Raw genomic sequence first — 17,961 nt, 5'->3', positions numbered from 1 at the left:
TTACATGTGCCACCATGGCTCTATAGTAACTACTAACTTACATGGCTCTATAGTAACTACTAACTTACATGTGTCATCATGGCTCTATAGTAACTACTAACTTACATGGCTCTATAGTAACTACTAACTTACATGGCTCTATAGTAACTACTAACTTACATGGCTCTATAGTAACTACTAACTTACATGTGTAACCATGGCTCTATAGTAACTACTAACTTACATGGCTCTATAGTAACTACTAACTTACATGTGTCACCATGGCTCTATAGTAACTACTAACTTACATGGCTCTATAGTAACTACTAACTTACATGTGCCACCATGGCTCTATAGTAACTACTAACTTACATGGCTCTATAGTAACTACTAACTTACATGTGTAACCATGGCTCTATAGTAACTACTAACTTACATGTGTAACCATGGCTCTATAGTAACTACTAACTTACATGTGTCACCATGGCTCTATAGTAACTACTAACTTACATGGCTCTATAGTAACTACTAACTTACATGTGTCACCATGGCTCTATAGTAACTACTAACTTACATGGCTCTATAGTAACTACTAACTTACATGTGTCACCATGGCTCTATAGTAACTACTAACTTACATGGCTCTATAGTAACTACTAACTTACATGTGCCACCATGGCTCTATAGTAACTACTAACTTACATGTGCCACCATGGCTCTATAGTAACTACTAACTTACATGGCTCTATAGTAACTACTAACTTACATGTGTCACCATGGCTCTATAGTAACTACTAACTTACATGGCTCTATAGTAACTACTAACTTACATGTGTAACCATGGCTCTATAGTAACTACTAACTTACATGGCTCTATAGTAACTACTAACTTACATGGCTCTATAGTAACTACTAACTTACATGTGTCACCATGGCTCTATAGTAACTACTAACTTACATGGCTCTATAGTAACTACTAACTTACATGACTCTATAGTAACTACTAACTTACATGTGTCACCATGGCTCTATAGTAACTACTAACTTACATGTGTAACCATGGCTCTATAGTAACTACTAACTTACATGTGTAACCATGGCTCTATAGTAACTACTAACTTACATGTGTAACCATGGCTCTATAGTAACTACTAACTTACATGTGTAACCATGGCTCTATAGTAACTACTAACTTACATGTGTAACCATGGCTCTATAGTAACTACTAACTTACATGTGTCACCATGGCTCTATAGTAACTACTAACTTACATGGCTCTATAGTAACTACTAACTTACATGGCTCTATAGTAACTACTAACTTACATGGCTCTATAGTAACTACTAACTTACATGGCTCTATAGTAACTACTAACTTACATGTGTCACCATGGCTCTATAGTAACTACTAACTTACATGTGTAACCATGGCTCTATAGTAACTACTAACTTACATGTGTAACCATGGCTCTATAGTAACTACTAACTTACATGGCTCTATAGTAACTACTAACTTACATGGCTCTATAGTAACTACTAACTTACATGGCTCTATAGTAACTACTAACTTACATGTGTAACCATGGCTCTATAGTAACTACTAACTTACATGTGTCACCATGGCTCTATAGTAACTACTAACTTACATGGCTCTATAGTAACTACTAACTTACATGGCTCTATAGTAACTACTAACTTACATGTGTAACCATGGCTCTATAGTAACTACTAACTTACATGTGTCACCATGGCTCTATAGTAACTACTAACTTACATGGCTCTATAGTAACTACTAACTTACATGTGTAACCATGGCTCTATAGTAACTACTAACTTACATGGCTCTATAGTAACTACTAACTTACATGTGTAACCATGGCTCTATAGTAACTACTAACTTACATGGCTCTATAGTAACTACTAACTCTCCCTCTCCTCTCTCTTCTCTCCTCTCTCTCTTCTCTCCTCTCTCCTCTCTCTTTCCCATAGGTAACTGATAAAGGCTCTCTGACAGCTGAGGAGTTTGCCAAGCTGCTCGGTCTCTCTGTTCTTCTGTCTAAAGAAAGGTAGGTACCACTACTCACTCTTTAATCCCTAACTGGATATAGAACTACAACTCCCATCGTCGCCCACTGTATATAGAACTACAACTCCCATCTTCGCCCACTGTATATAGAACTACAACTCCCATCTTCGCCCACTGTATATAGAACTACAACTCCCATGGCACTGTATAGTAACTACTACTCCCATCTTTGCCCTATAGTAACTACTAACTCCCATGTGTAACCACTGGCTCTATAGAACTACAACTCCCATCGTCACCCACTGTATATAGAACTACAACTCCCATTGTCGCCCACTGTATATAGAACTACAACTCCCATGGCCACTGTATATAGAACTACAACTCCCATCTCCACCCACTGTATATAGAACTACAACTCCCATCTCACCACTGTATATAGAACTACAACTCCCAAAGGTCGCCACTGTATATAGAACTACAACTCCCATTCACCCACTGTATATAGAACTACAACTCCCATCGTCACCCACTGTATATAGAACTACAACTCCCATCGTCGCCTGTTCTTCTGTCTAAAGAACTACCAACTCCTTTAATCCCCACTGTATATAGAACTACAACTCCCATCGTCGCCCACTGTATATAGAACTACAACTCCCATCGTCGCCCACTGTATATAGAACTACAACTCCCATCTTCGCCCACTGTATATAGAACTACAACTCCCATCTTCGCCCACTGTATATAGAACTACAACTCCCATCTTCGCCCACTGTATATAGAACTACAACTCCCATCTTCGCCCACTGTATATAGAACTACAACTCCCATCTTCGCCCACTGTATATAGAACTACAACTCCCATCGTCACCCACTGTATATAGAACTACAACTCCCATTGTCGCCCACTGTATATAGAACTACAACTCCCATCGTCCCACTGGATTGAACTACAGCTGTCCTGACTATTGTTGATAATACACAATATGATCAGAAGTATGTGGACACTTGTTCGTCAAACATCTCATTCCAAAATCATAGGCGGCTGGTAGCCTAGTGGTTAGAGTGGAGGGGCGGCAGGCAGCCTAGTGGTTAGAGTGGAGGGGTGGCAGGTAGCCTAGTGGTTAGAGTGGAGGGGTGGCAGGCAGCCTAGTGGTTAGAGTGGAGGGGCGGCAGGTAGCCTAGTGGTTAGAGTGTAGGGGTGGCAGGTAGCCTAGTGGTTAGAGTGGAGGGGCGGCAGGTAGCCTAGTGGTTAGAGTGGAGGGGCGGCAGGTAGCCTAGTGGTTAGAGTGGAGGGGTGGCAGGTAGCCTAATGGTTTGAGTGGAGGGGCGGCAGGTAGCCTAGTGGTTAGAGTGGAGGGGCGGCAGGTAGCCTAGTGGTTAGAGTGGAGGGGCGGCAGGTAGCCTAGTGGTTAGAGTGGAGGGGCGGCAGGTAGCCTAGTGGTTAGAGTGGAGGGGCGGCAGGTAGCCTAGTGGTTAGAGTGGAGGGGCGGCAGGTAGCCTAGTGGTTAGAGTGGAGGGGCGGCAGGTAGCCTAGTGGTTAGAGTGGAGGGGTGGCAGGTAGCCTAATGGTTTGAGTGGAGGGGCGGCAGGTAGCCTAGTGGTTAGAGTGGAGGGGCGGCAGGTAGCCTAGTGGTTAGAGTGGAGGGGCGGCAGGTAGCCTAGTGGTTAGAGTGGAGGGGCGGCAGGTAGCCTAGTGGTTAGAGTGGAGGGGCGGCAGGTAGCCTAGTGGTTAGAGTGGAGGGGCGGCAGGTAGCCTAGTGGTTAGAGTGGAGGGGCGGCAGGTAGCCTAGTGGTTAGAGCGGAGGGGCGGCAGGTAGCCTAGTGGTTAGAGTGGAGGGGCGGCTGGTAGCCTAGTGGTTAGAGTGTTAAAACATTTTTTTTAAATGTTATGTGGAGTTATGTTGGAACATTGCTGCTATAACAGCCTCCACTCTTCTGGGAAGGCTTTCCACTAGATGTTGGAACATTGCTGCTATAACAGCCTCCACTCTTCTGGGAAGGCTTTCCACTAGATGTTGGAACATTGCTGCTATAACAGCCTCCACTCTTCTGGGAAGGCTTTCCACTAGATGTTGGAACATTGCTGCTATAACAGCCTCCACTCTTCTGGGAAGGCTTTCCACTAGATGTTGGAACATTGCTGCTATAACAGCCTCCACTCTTCTGGGAAGGCTTTCCACTAGATGTTGGAACATTGCTGCTATAACAGCCTCCACTCTTCTGGGAAGGCTTTCCACTAGATGTTGGAACATTTCTGCTATAACAGCCTCCACTCTTCTGGAAAGGCTTTCTACTAGATGTTGGAACATTGCTGTAGGGACTTGCTTCCCATTCAGACAAAAGAGCATTAGTGAGGTCGGGCACTGATGTTGGGCAATTAGGCCTGACTCACAGTCGTAATTACATTTCATCCCAAAGGGGTTGAGGTCAGGGCTCTGTGCAGGCCAGTCAAGTTCTTCCACACTGATCTCAACAAACCATTTCTGTACGGACCTCGCTTTGTGCACGGGGGCATTGTCATGCTGAAACAGGAAAGGACCTTCACCAAACAGTTTGGAACTCGGTAGTGAGTGTTGCAGCCGAGGACAGACGATTTTTATGTGCTTCAGCACTCTGCGGTCCCGTTCTGTGAGCTTATGTGGCCAACCACTTTGTGGCTGAGCCGTTTTTGCTCCTAGACATTTCCACTTCACAATAACAGCACTTACAGTTGACCGGGGCAGATCTAGCAGGGCAGAAATTTGACGAACTGACTTGTTGGAAAGGTGGCATCCTATGACGGTGACACTCTGAAAGTCACTGAGCTCTTCAGTAAGGCCATTCTACTGCCAATATTTGTCTATGGAGATTGCATGGTTGTGTGCTCGATGTTTATACACCTGTCAGCAACGGGTGTGGCTGAAAGACAAATCCACTAATTGCGGTGTCCACATACTTTTGTAATTATAGTGTATTATAAATTATTACAGTTTATTATTCAGTAGTTTGTTCGGTTGATAACATGACATGTTTCTGTCCCTATCCCTCCATCCCTCTATCCCTCTATCCCTCTATCCCTCTATCCCTCTATCCCCTCTATCCCTCCATCCCTCTATCCCTCTATCCCTCTATCTCTCTATCCTCTTCTCTGTCTCTTCTTTGTCTCTCTGTCTGTCAGGTTGTTACTAGCAGAGAAGATGGGTCACCTGTGTAGAGACGACTCTGTGGAAGGACTACGGTTCTACCCCAACCTTTTCAACAGTCAGGATGTCAACGCGTCCAAATAGTACCCTAGTCCCAGTACAGTGCACTGCTTTTGACCAGGGATCCGTAGGGTTTTAGTGCACTATATCGGTTCTACTAAAAACTCTTTCTCCACTCATGTCTGATCTGAGGACAGCATGTGTTGTGGGTTCAACGACTGGCAAACCAAAAACCCACTTCTCAGTTGTACCGCGGGTATACTACAAAGCAGGATCAATGAGTTGGCCAACTAACTTTGCCTAAATATTCTGGAATTATATTCTCGACATGAATTTTTTGTTTTGTTTTTTGAGAAAGATACATTTAAAATGGACATGGGTCTAATAATTGTATTCAGATAATCTCTCAGTTTAACGTTCTTCACAAATCAGAAAATTCAATAGATATTTCTGTTTGTTGATTTTAAAGGTACCCGACCAACTAGTTGATCCTGCATTGTAGCAGAGCCCTCCGTATCCATGGTTACTGCGTTGTGTTGATACAGTAGAAAAGAGAAGGGCGACATCTATCCCAGACCTCACCTTGCTAGCACAAAGGGTGTCGTTCCTACGACTGTTCTCTGGACTCTCTAGAGCCGTTTGGGCCACAGAGCGCTGGAAGAAAGTCAAATGTATCAGAATATGTCTCGTCTCCTTATAGTCCCAGACAACAATAATCTAGTATAGATGTAAATGGTTAATAAGGTAAAGTTTTTTTTTCTTCCATGTATTGGATAATAAGGTTAACGTTGTCTTGTCTCGATGCTTTCAGTTTGATATCAGGTCTGTATCTGTCATCATCAACATTGTACCTAGTGTTGGATCTAGGTAACACTATGGAACTAAGTTGTAAAATACCAAACTTCTCGTTTTAATGTAAAGCGTGTTTACTGTTGAAACCTTTTACAGGTGGAACGTCTCAGTAAGTCTGAAACCTCCTTTTTGAAGAGAGTCTTAAATAACGTTGTACTCATCACCACATGCTGTGTGTTCCTTTACATGATAAAGACTGTATGTAACATAATGGTCAACGTGCTCCTTCATTCAAACTGAATTAGTTATTCAACTGTAACTGTACCGATATCAGCTAGTCTGTTTGTCTCTGTCTGTCACTCTGTCACTCTCTCTGTCTGTCACTCTGTCACTCTGTCTGTCTGTCTGTCTGTCTGTCTGTCTGTCTGTCTGTCTGTCACTCTGTCACTCTCTCTGTCTGTCTGTCTGTCCAGCTAGCCTGTCTGCCTGTCTGTCACTCTGTCTGTCTGTCACTCTGTCTGTCTGTCACTCTGTCTGTCTGTCACTCTGTCTGTCACTCTGTCTGTCTGTCTGTCACTCTGTCTGTCTGTCTGTCACTCTGTCTGTCTGTCACTCTGTCTGTCTGTCAGTCTGTCTGTCTGTCTGTCTGTCTGTCTGTCTGTCTGTCTGTCTGTCTGTCTGTCTGTCTGTCTGTCCAGTTAGTCTGTCTGTCTGTCTGTCTGTCTGTCTGTCTGTCTGTCTGTCTGTCTGTCTGTCACTCTCTCTGTCTGTCTGTCTGTGTCTGTCACTCTCTCTGTCTGTCTGTCCAGCTAGCCTGTCTGTCTGTCTGTCTGTCTGTCTGTCTGTCTGTCTGTCTGTCTGTCCAGTTAGCCTTTCTGTCTGTCTGTCCAGTTAGCCTTTCTGTCTGTCTGTCCAGTTAGCCTGTCTCTGTCTGTCTGTCCAGTTAGCCTGTCTCTGTCTGTCTGTCTGTTTGTCTCTGTCTGTCTGTCTGTCTGTCTGGCTGGCTGGCTGGCTGGCTGGCTAGCCTTCCTGTTTATCTGTCTGTCTGTTTAGTAACCTGCCTGTCTGCCTGTGTCTGTCTGGCTAGCCTGCCTAGCTAGTCAGTATATCTGGCCTGTCTGGCTACCCTGTCTAGGCTGTCTATCGCTAATTCTTTGTGTCTGTTGAACCAGGCTACTTTACAGTGTTAATAGGACCAGGCTACCTTACAGTGTTAATAGGACCAGGCTACTTTACAGTGTTAATAGGACCAGGCTACAATACAGTGTTAATAGGACCAGGCTACTTTACAGTGTTAATAGGACCAGGTTACCTTAGTGTTAATAGGACCAGGCTACTTTACAGTGTTAATAGGACCAGGCTACTTTACAGTGTTAATAGGACCAGGCTACTTTACAGTGTTAATAGGACCAGGCTACTTTACAGTGTTAATAGGACCAGGCTACTTTACAGTGTTAATAGGACCAGGCTACCTTACAGTGTTAATAGGACCAGGCTACTTTACAGTGTTAATAGGACCAGGCTACTTTACAGTGTTAATAGGACCAGGCTACTTTACAGTGTTAATAGGACCAGGCTACCTTAGTGTTAATAGGACCAGGCTACCTTACAATGTTAATGGGACCAGGCTACTTTACAGTGTTAATAGGACCAGGCTGCCTTAGTGTTAATAGGACCAGGCTACCATACAGTGTTAATAGGACCAGGCTACTTTACAGTGTTAATAGGACCAGGCTACCTTACAGTGTTAATAGGACCAGGCTACCTTACAGTGTTAATAGGACCAGGCTACTTTACAGTGTTAATAGGACCAGGCTACTTTACAGTGTTAATAGGACCAGGCTACCTTAGTGTTAATAGGACCAGGCTACTTTACAGTGTTAATAGGACCAGGCTACTTTACAGTGTTAATAGGACCAGGCTACCTTACAGTGTTAATAGGACCAGGCTACTTTACAGTGTTAATAGGACCAGGCTACTTTACAGTGTTAATAGGACCAGGCTACCTTAGTGTTAATAGGACCAGGCTACTTTACAGTGTTAATAGGACCAGGCTACTTTACAGTGTTAATAGGACCAGGCTACCTTACAGTGTTAATAGGACCAGGCTACCTTACAGTGTTAATAGGACCATGCTACCTTACAGTGTTAATAGGACCAGGCTACTTTACAGTGTTAATAGTACCAGGCTACCTTAGTGTTAATAGGACCAGGCTACCTTACAGTGTTAATAGGACCAGGCTACCTTAGCGTTAATAGGACCAGGCTACTGTACAGTGTTAATAGGACCAGGCTACTTTACAGTGTTAATAGGACCAGGCTACCTTAGTGTTAATAGGACCAGGCTACCTTAGTGTTAATAGGACCAGGCTACTTTACAGTGTTAATAGGACCAGGCTACCTTACAGTGTTAATAGGACCAGGCTACCTTACAGTGTTAATAGGACCAGGCTACCTTACAGTGTTAATAGGACCAGGCTACTTTACAGTGTTAATAGGACCAGGTTACTTTACAGTGTTAATAGGACCAGGCTACCTTAGTGTTAATAGGACCAGGCTACTTTACAGTGTTAATAGGACCAGGCTACTTTACAGTGTTAATAGGACCAGGCTACCTTACAGTGTTAATAGGACCAGGCTACTTTAGTGTTAATAGGACCAGGTTACTTTACAGTGTTAATAGGACCAGGCTACCTTAGTGTTAATAGGACCAGGCTACTTTACAGTGTTAATAGGACCAGGCTACTTTACAGTGTTAATAGGACCAGGCTACTTTACAGTGTTAATAGGACCAGGCTACCTTACAGTGTTAATAGGACCAGGCTACTTTACAGTGTTAATAGGACCAGGCTACTTTACAGTGTTAATAGGACCAGGCTACTTTACAGTGTTAATAGGACCAGGCTACCTTAGTGTTAATAGGACCAGGCTACTTTACAGTGTTAATAGGACCAGGCTACTTTACAGTGTTAATAGGACCAGGCTACCTTACAGTGTTAATAGGACCATGCTACCTTACAGTGTTAATAGGACCAGGCTACCTTAGTGTTAATAGGACCAGGCTACTTTACAGTGTTAATAGGACCAGGCTACTTTACAGTGTTAATAGGACCAGGCTACTTTACAGTGTTAATAGGACCAGGCTACCTTACAGTGTTAATAGGACCAGGCTACTTTACAGTGTTAATAGGACCAGGCTACTTTACAGTGTTAATAGGACCAGGCTACTTTACAGTGTTAATAGGACCAGGCTACTTTACAGTGTTAATAGGACCAGGCTACTTTACAGTGATCAGCAAGCTAACTGATCCTTGGTCAGCAGTCAGATGCAGGCCCATTACCCTGCAGACCAGCTTCTTGTGATCAGCAAGCTAACTGATCCTAGGTCAGATGCAGGCTAGAGACTATTAGGCCGTGTCCCAAATGGAATCCTATTCCCAACACACACACACACACACACACACACACACACACACACACACACACATATATATATATGAACACACACGTAGTGTGGGAGCACGTGGTGTACCCCAGATTAGATTAGCCTGCTGTGTCCTCCATGTGGGTCATCAATTTAAATGAATGGATTAAACAGAACTGGGAGGAAACCAGAAGACTTTGCCCTGGAGTAGAATCAAATCCATTTGAATTTGTCACGTGTGCCGAATACAACGGGTGTAGTAGACCTTTCTGTGAAATGCTTACTTACAATGCAATTCAAGAAATAGAATTAAGATAATTGTTAACTTTTTGTTTATTTAGTAAAATATTAAATAAAAAGTAACACAAATAACAATAACGAGGCCGGTACCCAGGCTATATACACAGGGGGTACCGGTACCCAGGCTATATACACAGGGGGTACTGGTACCCAGGCTATATACACAGGGGGTACTGGTACCCAGGCTATATACACAGGGGGTACTGGTACCCAGGCTATATACACAGGGGGTACCGTTACCCAGGCTATATACACAGGGGGTAACGGTACCCAGGCTATATACACAGGGGGTACCGGTACCCAGGCTATATACACAGGGGGTACCGGTACCCAGGCTATATACACAGGGGGTACTGGTACCCAGGCTATATACACAGGGGGTACTGGTACCCAGGCTATATACACAGGGGGTACTGGTACCCAGGCTATATACACAGGGGGTACCGGTACCCAGGCTATATACACAGGGGGTAACGGTACCCAGGCTATATACACAGGGGGTACCGGTACCCAGGCTATATACACAGGGGGTAACGGTACCCAGGCTATATACACAGGGGGTACCGGTACCCAGGCTATATACACAGGGGGTAACGGTACCCAGGCTATATACACAGGGGGTACCGGTACCCAGGCTATATACACAGGGGGTAACGGTACCCAGGCTATATACACAGGGGGTAACGGTACCCAGGCTATATACACAGGGGGTAACGGTACCCAGGCTATATACACAGGGGGTAACGGTACCCAGGCTATATACACAGGGGGTAACGGTACCCAGGCTATATACACAGGGGGTAACGGTACCCAGGCTATATACACAGGGGGTAACGGTACCCAGGCTATATACACAGGGGGTACCGGTAAACAGGCTATATACACAGGGGGTACACAGGGGGTACCCAGGCTATATACACTGGGGGTAACGGTTAGTTGAGGTAATGTGTACATGTAGGTAGAGGTAAAGACTAGACAACAGGATAGATAATAGACAGTAACAGCAGTGTTGGTAGTAGGGTAGGTAATATAATGTAGGTAGAGGTAAAGACTAGACAACAGGATAGATAATAGACAGTAACAACAGTGTTGGTAGTAGGGTAGGTAATATAATGTAGGTAGGGGTAAAGACTAGACAACAGGATAGATAATAGACAGTAAGAGCAGTGTTGGTAGTAGGGTAGGTAATATAATGTAGGTAGGGGTAAAGACTAGACAACAGGATAGATAATAGACAGTAAGAGCAGTGTTGGTAGTAGGGTAGGTAATATAATGTAGGTAGAGGTAAAGACTAGACAACAGGATAGATAATAGACAGTAAGAGCAGTGTTGGTAGTAGGGTAGGTAGGGGTAAAGACTAGACAATAGGATAGATAATAGACAGTAACAGCAGTGTTGGTAGTAGGGTAGGTAATATAATGTAGGTAGAGGTAAAGACGAGACAACAGGATAGATAATAGACAGTAACAGTAACAGCAGTGTTGGTAGTAGGGTAGGTAATATAATGTAGGTAGGGGTAAAGACTAGACAACAGGATAGATAATAGACAGTAACAGCAGTGTTGGTAGTAGGGTAGGTAATATAATGTAGGTAGAGGTAAAGACTAGACAACAGGATAGATAATAGACAGTAACAGCAGTGTTGGTAGTAGGGTAGGTAATATAATGTAGGTAGAGGTAAAGACTAGACAACAGGATAGATAATAGACAGTAAGAGCAGTGTTGGTAGTAGGGTAGGTAATATAATGTAGGTAGAGGTAAAGACTAGACAACAGGATAGATAATAGACAGTAACAGCAGTGTTGGTAGTAGGGTAGGTAATATAATGTAGGTAGGGGTAAAGACTAGACAACAGGATAGATAATAGACAGTAAGAGCAGTGTTGGTAGTAGGGTAGGTAATATAATGTAGGTAGAGGTAAAGACTAGACAACAGGATAGATAATAGACAGTAAGAGCAGTGTTGGTAGTAGGGTAGGTAATATAATGTAGGTAGAGGTAAAGACTAGACAACAGGATAGATAATAGACAGTAACAGTAACAGCAGTGTTGGTAGTAGGGTAGGTAATATAATGTAGGTAGGGGTAAAGACTAGACAACAGGATAGATAATAGACAGTAACAGTAACAGCAGTGTTGGTAGTAGGGTAGGTAATATAATGTAGGTAGGGGTAAAGACTAGACAACAGGATAGATAATAGACAGTAACAGCAGTGTTGGTAGTAGGGTAGGTAATATAATGTAGGTAGAGGTAAAGACTAGACAACAGGATAGATAATAGACAGTAACAGCAGTGTTGGTAGTAGGGTAGGTAATATAATGTAGGTAGGGGTAAAGACTAGACAACAGGATAGATAATAGACAGAGTAACAGCAGTGTTGGTAGTAGGGTAGGTAATATAATGTAGGTAGAGGTAAAGACTAGACAACAGGATAGATAATAGACAGTAACAGCAGTGTTGGTAGTAGGGTAGGTAATATAATGTAGGTAGAGGTAAAGACTAGACAACAGGATAGATAATAGACAGTTACAGCAGTGTTGGTAGTAGGGTAGGTAATATAATGTAGGTAGGGGTAAAGACTAGGCAACAGGATAGATAATAGACAGTAAGAGCAGTGTTGGTAGTAGGATAGGTAATATAATGTAGGTAGGGGTAAAGACTAGACAACAGGATAGATAATAGACAGTAACAGCAGTGTTGGTAGTAGGGTAGGTAATATAATGTAGGTAGAGGTAAAGACGAGACAACAGGATAGATAATAGACAGTAACAGTAACAGCAGTGTTGGTAGTAGGGTAGGTAATATAATGTAGGTAGGGGTAAAGACTAGACAACAGGATAGATAATAGACAGTAAGAGCAGTGTTGGTAGTAGGATAGGTAATATAATGTAGGTAGAGGTAAAGACTAGACAACAGGATAGATAATAGACAGTAACAGTAGTGTTGGTAGTAGGGTAGGTAATATAATGTAGTTTGGGGTAAAGACTAGACAACAGGATAGATAATAGACAGTAAGAGCAGTGTTGGTAGTAGGGTAGGTAATATAATGTAGGTAGGGGTAAAGACTAGACAGCAGGATAGATAATAGACAGTAACAGCAGTGTTGGTAGTAGGGTAGGTAATATAATGTAGGTAGGGGTAAAGACTAGACAACAGGATAGATAATAGACAGTAACAGCAGTGTTGGTAGTAGGGTAGGTAATATAATGTAGGTAGGGGTAAAGACTAGACAACAGGATAGATAATAGACAGTAACAGCAGTGTTGGTAGTAGGGTAGGTAATATAATGTAGGTAGGGGTAAAGACTAGACAACAGGATAGATAATAGACAGTAACAGCAGTGTTGGTAGTAGGGTAGGTAATATAATGTAGGTAGGGGTAAAGACTAGACAACAGGATAGATAATAGACAGTAACAGCAGTGTTGGTAGTAGGGTAGGTAATATAATGTAGGTAGGGGTAAAGACTAGACAACAGGATAGATAATAGACAGTAACAGCAGTGTTGGTAGTAGGGTAGGTAATATAATGTAGGTAGGGGTAAAGACTAGACAACAGGATAGATAATAGACAGTAAGAGCAGTGTTGGTAGTAGGGTAGGTAATATAATGTAGGTAGGGGTAAAGACTAGACAACAGGATAGATAATAGACAGTAACAGCAGTGTTGGTAGTAGGGTAGGTAATATAATGTAGGTAGGGGTAAAGACTAGACAACAGGGTAGATAATAGACAGTTACAGCAGTGTTGGTAGTAGGGTAGGTAATATAATGTAGGTAGGGGTAAAGACTAGACAACAGGATAGATAATAGACAGTAAGAGCAGTGTTGGTAGTAGGGTAGGTAATATAATGTAGGTAGAGGTAAAGACTAGACAACAGGATAGATAATAGACAGTAAGAGCAGTGTTGGTAGTAGGGTAGGTAATATAATGTAGGTAGAGGTAAAGACTAGACAACAGGATAGATAATAGACAGTAACAGCAGTGTTGGTAGTAGGATAGGTAATATAATGTAGGTAGAGGTAAAGACTAGACAACAGGATAGATAATAGACAGTAACAGTAGTGTTGGTAGTAGGGTAGGTAATATAATGTAGGTAGGGGTAAAGACTAGGCAACAGGATAGATAATAGACAGTAAGAGCAGTGTTGGTAGTAGGGTAGGTAATATAATGTAGGTAGGGGTAAAGACTAGACAACAGGGTAGATAATAGACAGTTACAGCAGTGTTGGTAGTAGGGTAGGTAATATAATGTAGGTTGAGGTAAAGACTAGACAACAGGATAGATAATAGACAGTAACAGCAGTGTTGGTAGTAGGGTAGGTAATATAATGTAGGTAGAGGTAAAGACTAGACAACAGGATAGATAATAGACAGTAACAGCAGTGTTGGTAGTAGGGTAGGTAATATAATGTAGGTAGAGGTAAAGACTAGACATGGAGTAGACCCATGTAGAGACGGGAGCTACTGTATGACACACTCAAAGGCAGACACGCATTCACACACACTACACACACACACACACACACACTACATACACACACACAGTACAATGCAGTGGAAGGAAGCTATGACTCAATCAGGGTTGGGGAGTAACTGATTTATATGTAATATATATTATATGTGATCAGTTATGTCATACTTTTTGCGTTGAACAAAAATATAAACACACATGTCAGGTGTTGGTCCCATGAGCTGAAATAAAAGATGCCGGAAATTTTACATACGCACAAAAAATGTATTGCACAAATTAGTTTACATCCCTGTTAGTGAGCATTTCTCCTTTGCCAAGATAATCCATCCATCTGACAGGTGTGGCATATCAATAAGATGATTAAACAGCATGATCATTACACAGGTGCACCTTGTGCTGGGGACAATAAAAGGAGACTCTAAAATGTGCAGTTTTGTCACAACACAATTCCACAGATGTGTCAAGTTCTGAAGGTGCTATTTGTATACTGACTGCAGGAATGCCCACCAGAGCTATTGCCAAATAATTGAATGGTCATTTCTCTACCATAAACCACCTCCATTGTTGTTTTAGAGCTTTTGCCAGTACATCCAACCAGCCTCACAACAGTACCGGTCAGAAGCATTCCATGTGACTACCTCAAAGCTGGTTGAGAGAATGCAAAGCTGTCATCAAGGCAAAGGGTGGCTATTTGAAGAATCTCACATGTAAATATATTTAGATTTTTTTTTGAGTTACTACATGATTCCGTATGTGTTATTTCGTAGTTTTGATGTCCCCCCAGTACCCTTCCGGTACTCCCTGTATACAGTTTCACATTGATCTGGTACTCCCTGTATATAGAGGTGAAGTCTGAAGTTTACATACACTTAGATTGGAGTCATTATTCCTCATTTTTCAACCACTCCACAAATTTCTTGTTAGCAATCTATAGTTCTGGCAAGTCAGTTAGGACATCTACTTTGTGCGTGACACAAGTAATTTTTCCAGTAATTGTTTACAGACAAATTATTTAACTTATAATTCACTGTATCACAATTCCAGTGGGTCAGAAGTTTACATACACTAAGTTGACTGTGCCTTTAAACAGCTTGGAAAATTCCAGAAAATGATGTCATGGCTTTAGAAGCTTCTGATAGGCTAATTGACATCATTTGAGTCAATTGGAGGTGGACCTGTGGATGTATTTCAAGGCCTACCTTCAAACTCATTGCCTCTTTGCTTGACATCATGGGAAAATCAATAGAATCAGTCAAGACCTCAGACAAAAAAAATTGTAGACCTCCACAAGTCTGGTTCATCCTTGGGATCAATTTACAAACGCCTCAAGGTACCACGTTCATCTGTACAAACAATAGTATGCAAGTATAAACGCAATGGGACCATGCAGCCGTCATACCGCTCAGAACGGAGACCCATTTTGTCTCCAAGAGATGAACGTACTTTGGTGTGAAGTTGCTGGAGAAAACAGGTACAAAAGTATCTATATCCACAGTAAAACGAGTCCTATATCGACATAACCTGAAAGGCCGCTCAGCAAGGAAGTAGCCACTGCTCCAAAACCGCCATAAAAAGCCAGACTACAGTTTGCAACTGTACATGGGTACAAAGATCGTACTTTTTGGAGAAATTTCCTCTGGTCTGATGAAACAAAAATAGAACTGTTTGGCCATAATGACCATCGTTATGTTTGGAGGAAAAAGGGGGAGGCTTGCAAGCCGAAGAACACCACCCCAACCGTGAAGCACGGGGGTGGCAGCATCATGTTGTGGGGGTGCTTTGCTGCAGGAGGGACTGGTGCACTTCGCAAAATAGATGGCATCATGAGGACGGAAAATTATGTGGATATATTAAAGCAACATCTCAAGACATCAGTCAGGAAGTTAAAGCTCGGTCATAAATGAGTCTTCCAAATGGACAATGACCCCAAACATACTTCCAAAGTTGTGGTAAAATGGCTTAAGGACAACGAAGTCAAGGTATTGGAGTGGCCATCACAAAGACCTGACCTCAATCCTATAGCAAATTTGTTGTCAGAACTGAAAAGGTGTGTGTGAGCAAGGAGGCCTACAAACCTGACTCAGTTACACCAGCTCTGTCAGGAGGCCTACAAACCTGACTCAGTTACACCAGCTCTGCCAGGAGGAATGGGCCAAAAATCACCAAACTTATTGTGGGAAGCTTGTGGAAGGCAACCCAAAACATTTGACCCAAAAAGGCAATGCTACCAAATACTAATTGAGTGTATGTAAACTTCTGACCCACTTGGAATGTGATGAAAGAAATAAAAGCTGAAATAAATAATTCTCTCTACTATTATTCTGACATTTCACATTCTCAAAATAAAGTGGTGATCCTAACTGGCCTAAAATAGGGAATTTTTTACTGATTAAATGTCAGGAATTGTGAAAAACTAAGTTTAGATGTATTTGGCTAAGGTGTATTTAAACCTCCGACTTCAACTGTAGCTCCACATTGATCTGGTACTCCCTGTATATAGCTCCACATTGTTCTGGTACTCCCTGTATATAGCTCCACATTGATCTGGTACTCCCTGTATATAGCTCCACATTGTTCTGGTACTCCCTGTATATAGCTCCACATTGTTCTGGTACTCCCTGAATATAGCTCCACATTGATCTGGTACTGGTTCCTGTATGTAGCTCCACATTGATCTGGTACTGGTACTTCCTGTATATAACTCCACATTGATCTGGTACTTCCTGAATATATCTCCACATTGTTCTGGTACTGGTACTCCCTGTATGTAGCTCCACATTGATCTGGTACTACTCCCTGTATATAGCTCCACATTGATATGTAGCTCCACATTGATCTGGTTCTGGTACTCCCTGTATGTAGCTCCACATTGATCTGGTACTGGTACTCCCTGTAGCTATTGAGCTGAATATAGCTCCACATTGATCTGGTACTGGCACTTCCTGTATGTAGCTCCACATTGATCTGGTACTGGTACTTCCTGTATATAACTCCACATTGATCTGGTACTCCTGTATATATCTCCACATTGATCTGGTACTGGTACTCCCTGTATGTAGCTCCACATTGATCTGGTACTGGTACTCCCTGTATGTAGCTCCACATTGATCTGGTACTGGTACTCCCTGTATGTAGCTCCACATTGATCTTACTGGTACTCCCTGTATATAGCTCCACATTGATCTGGTACTGGTACTTCCTGTATGTAGCTCCACATTGATCTGGTACTGGTACTCCCTGTATATAGCTCCACATTGATCTGGTACTTCCTGAATATAGCTCCACATTGTTCTGGTACTTCCTGTATATAGCTCCACATTGATCTGGTACTCCCTGTATATAACTCCACATTGATCTGGTACTGCTACTCCCTGTATATAACTTCACATTGATCTGGTACTGGTACTTCCTGTATGTAGCTCCACATTGATCTGGTACTCCCTGTATATAACTCCACATTGATCTGGTACTGCTACTCCTGTATATAGCTCCACATTGATCTGGTACTGGTACTTCCTGTATGTAGCTCCACATTGATCTGGTACTGGTACTTCCTGTATATAGCTCCACATTGATCTGGTACTTCCTGTATATAGCTCCACATTGATCTGGTACTTCCTGTATATAGCTCCGCATTGATCTGGTACTTCCTGTATATAGCTCCACATTGATCTGGTACTGGTACTTCCTGTATATAGCTCCACATTGATCTGGTACTGGTACTTCCTGTATGTAGCTCCACATTGATCTGGTACTGGTACTCCCTGTATATAGCTCCACATTGAT

General features: G+C 42.6%; 1 protein-coding gene and 1 long non-coding RNA gene across 11 annotated transcripts in view; both read left to right on the top strand.

Moving 5' to 3' along the window:
- Positions 1–6,256, top strand: part of vps36 (vacuolar protein sorting 36 homolog) — a 69,919-nt gene extending 63,663 nt beyond the window's left edge. Inside the window, exons 13-14 of the mRNA XM_052520094.1 lie at positions 1,968–2,044; positions 5,168–6,256. Of these exons, the coding sequence (XP_052376054.1) occupies positions 1,968–2,044; positions 5,168–5,276 (186 nt within the window). The 3' untranslated portion in view covers positions 5,277–6,256. The remainder of the gene's footprint in view (positions 1–1,967; positions 2,045–5,167) is intronic.
- Positions 6,257–10,044: 3,788 nt separating this feature from the next.
- LOC127930571 (uncharacterized) lies at positions 10,045–14,896 on the top strand. 10 transcript variants are annotated; one of them, XR_008138110.1, is made up of 7 exons: positions 10,045–10,746; positions 11,219–11,378; positions 11,871–12,030; positions 12,113–12,192; positions 12,353–12,432; positions 12,839–13,244; positions 13,965–14,896. It is a non-coding gene; the product is annotated as an uncharacterized LOC127930571 (long non-coding RNA). The 10 variants fall into 10 exon arrangements; XR_008138105.1 differs by lacking the exon at positions 10,045–10,746 and adding an exon at positions 13,319–13,404 and having other exon boundaries at positions 11,098–11,378; positions 12,839–13,238; XR_008138106.1 differs by lacking the exon at positions 10,045–10,746 and adding an exon at positions 11,465–11,538 and having other exon boundaries at positions 11,098–11,384.
- Positions 14,897–17,961: the final 3,065 nt, after the last annotated feature.

This window comes from Oncorhynchus keta, chromosome 6, assembly GCF_023373465.1.
Source record: "Oncorhynchus keta strain PuntledgeMale-10-30-2019 chromosome 6, Oket_V2, whole genome shotgun sequence".
Classification (NCBI taxonomy): Eukaryota; Metazoa; Chordata; class Actinopteri; order Salmoniformes; family Salmonidae; genus Oncorhynchus; species Oncorhynchus keta.
The sequence above is the reverse complement of the archived record's forward strand: the minus strand, read 5'-3'. Positions and strand labels throughout refer to the sequence as shown.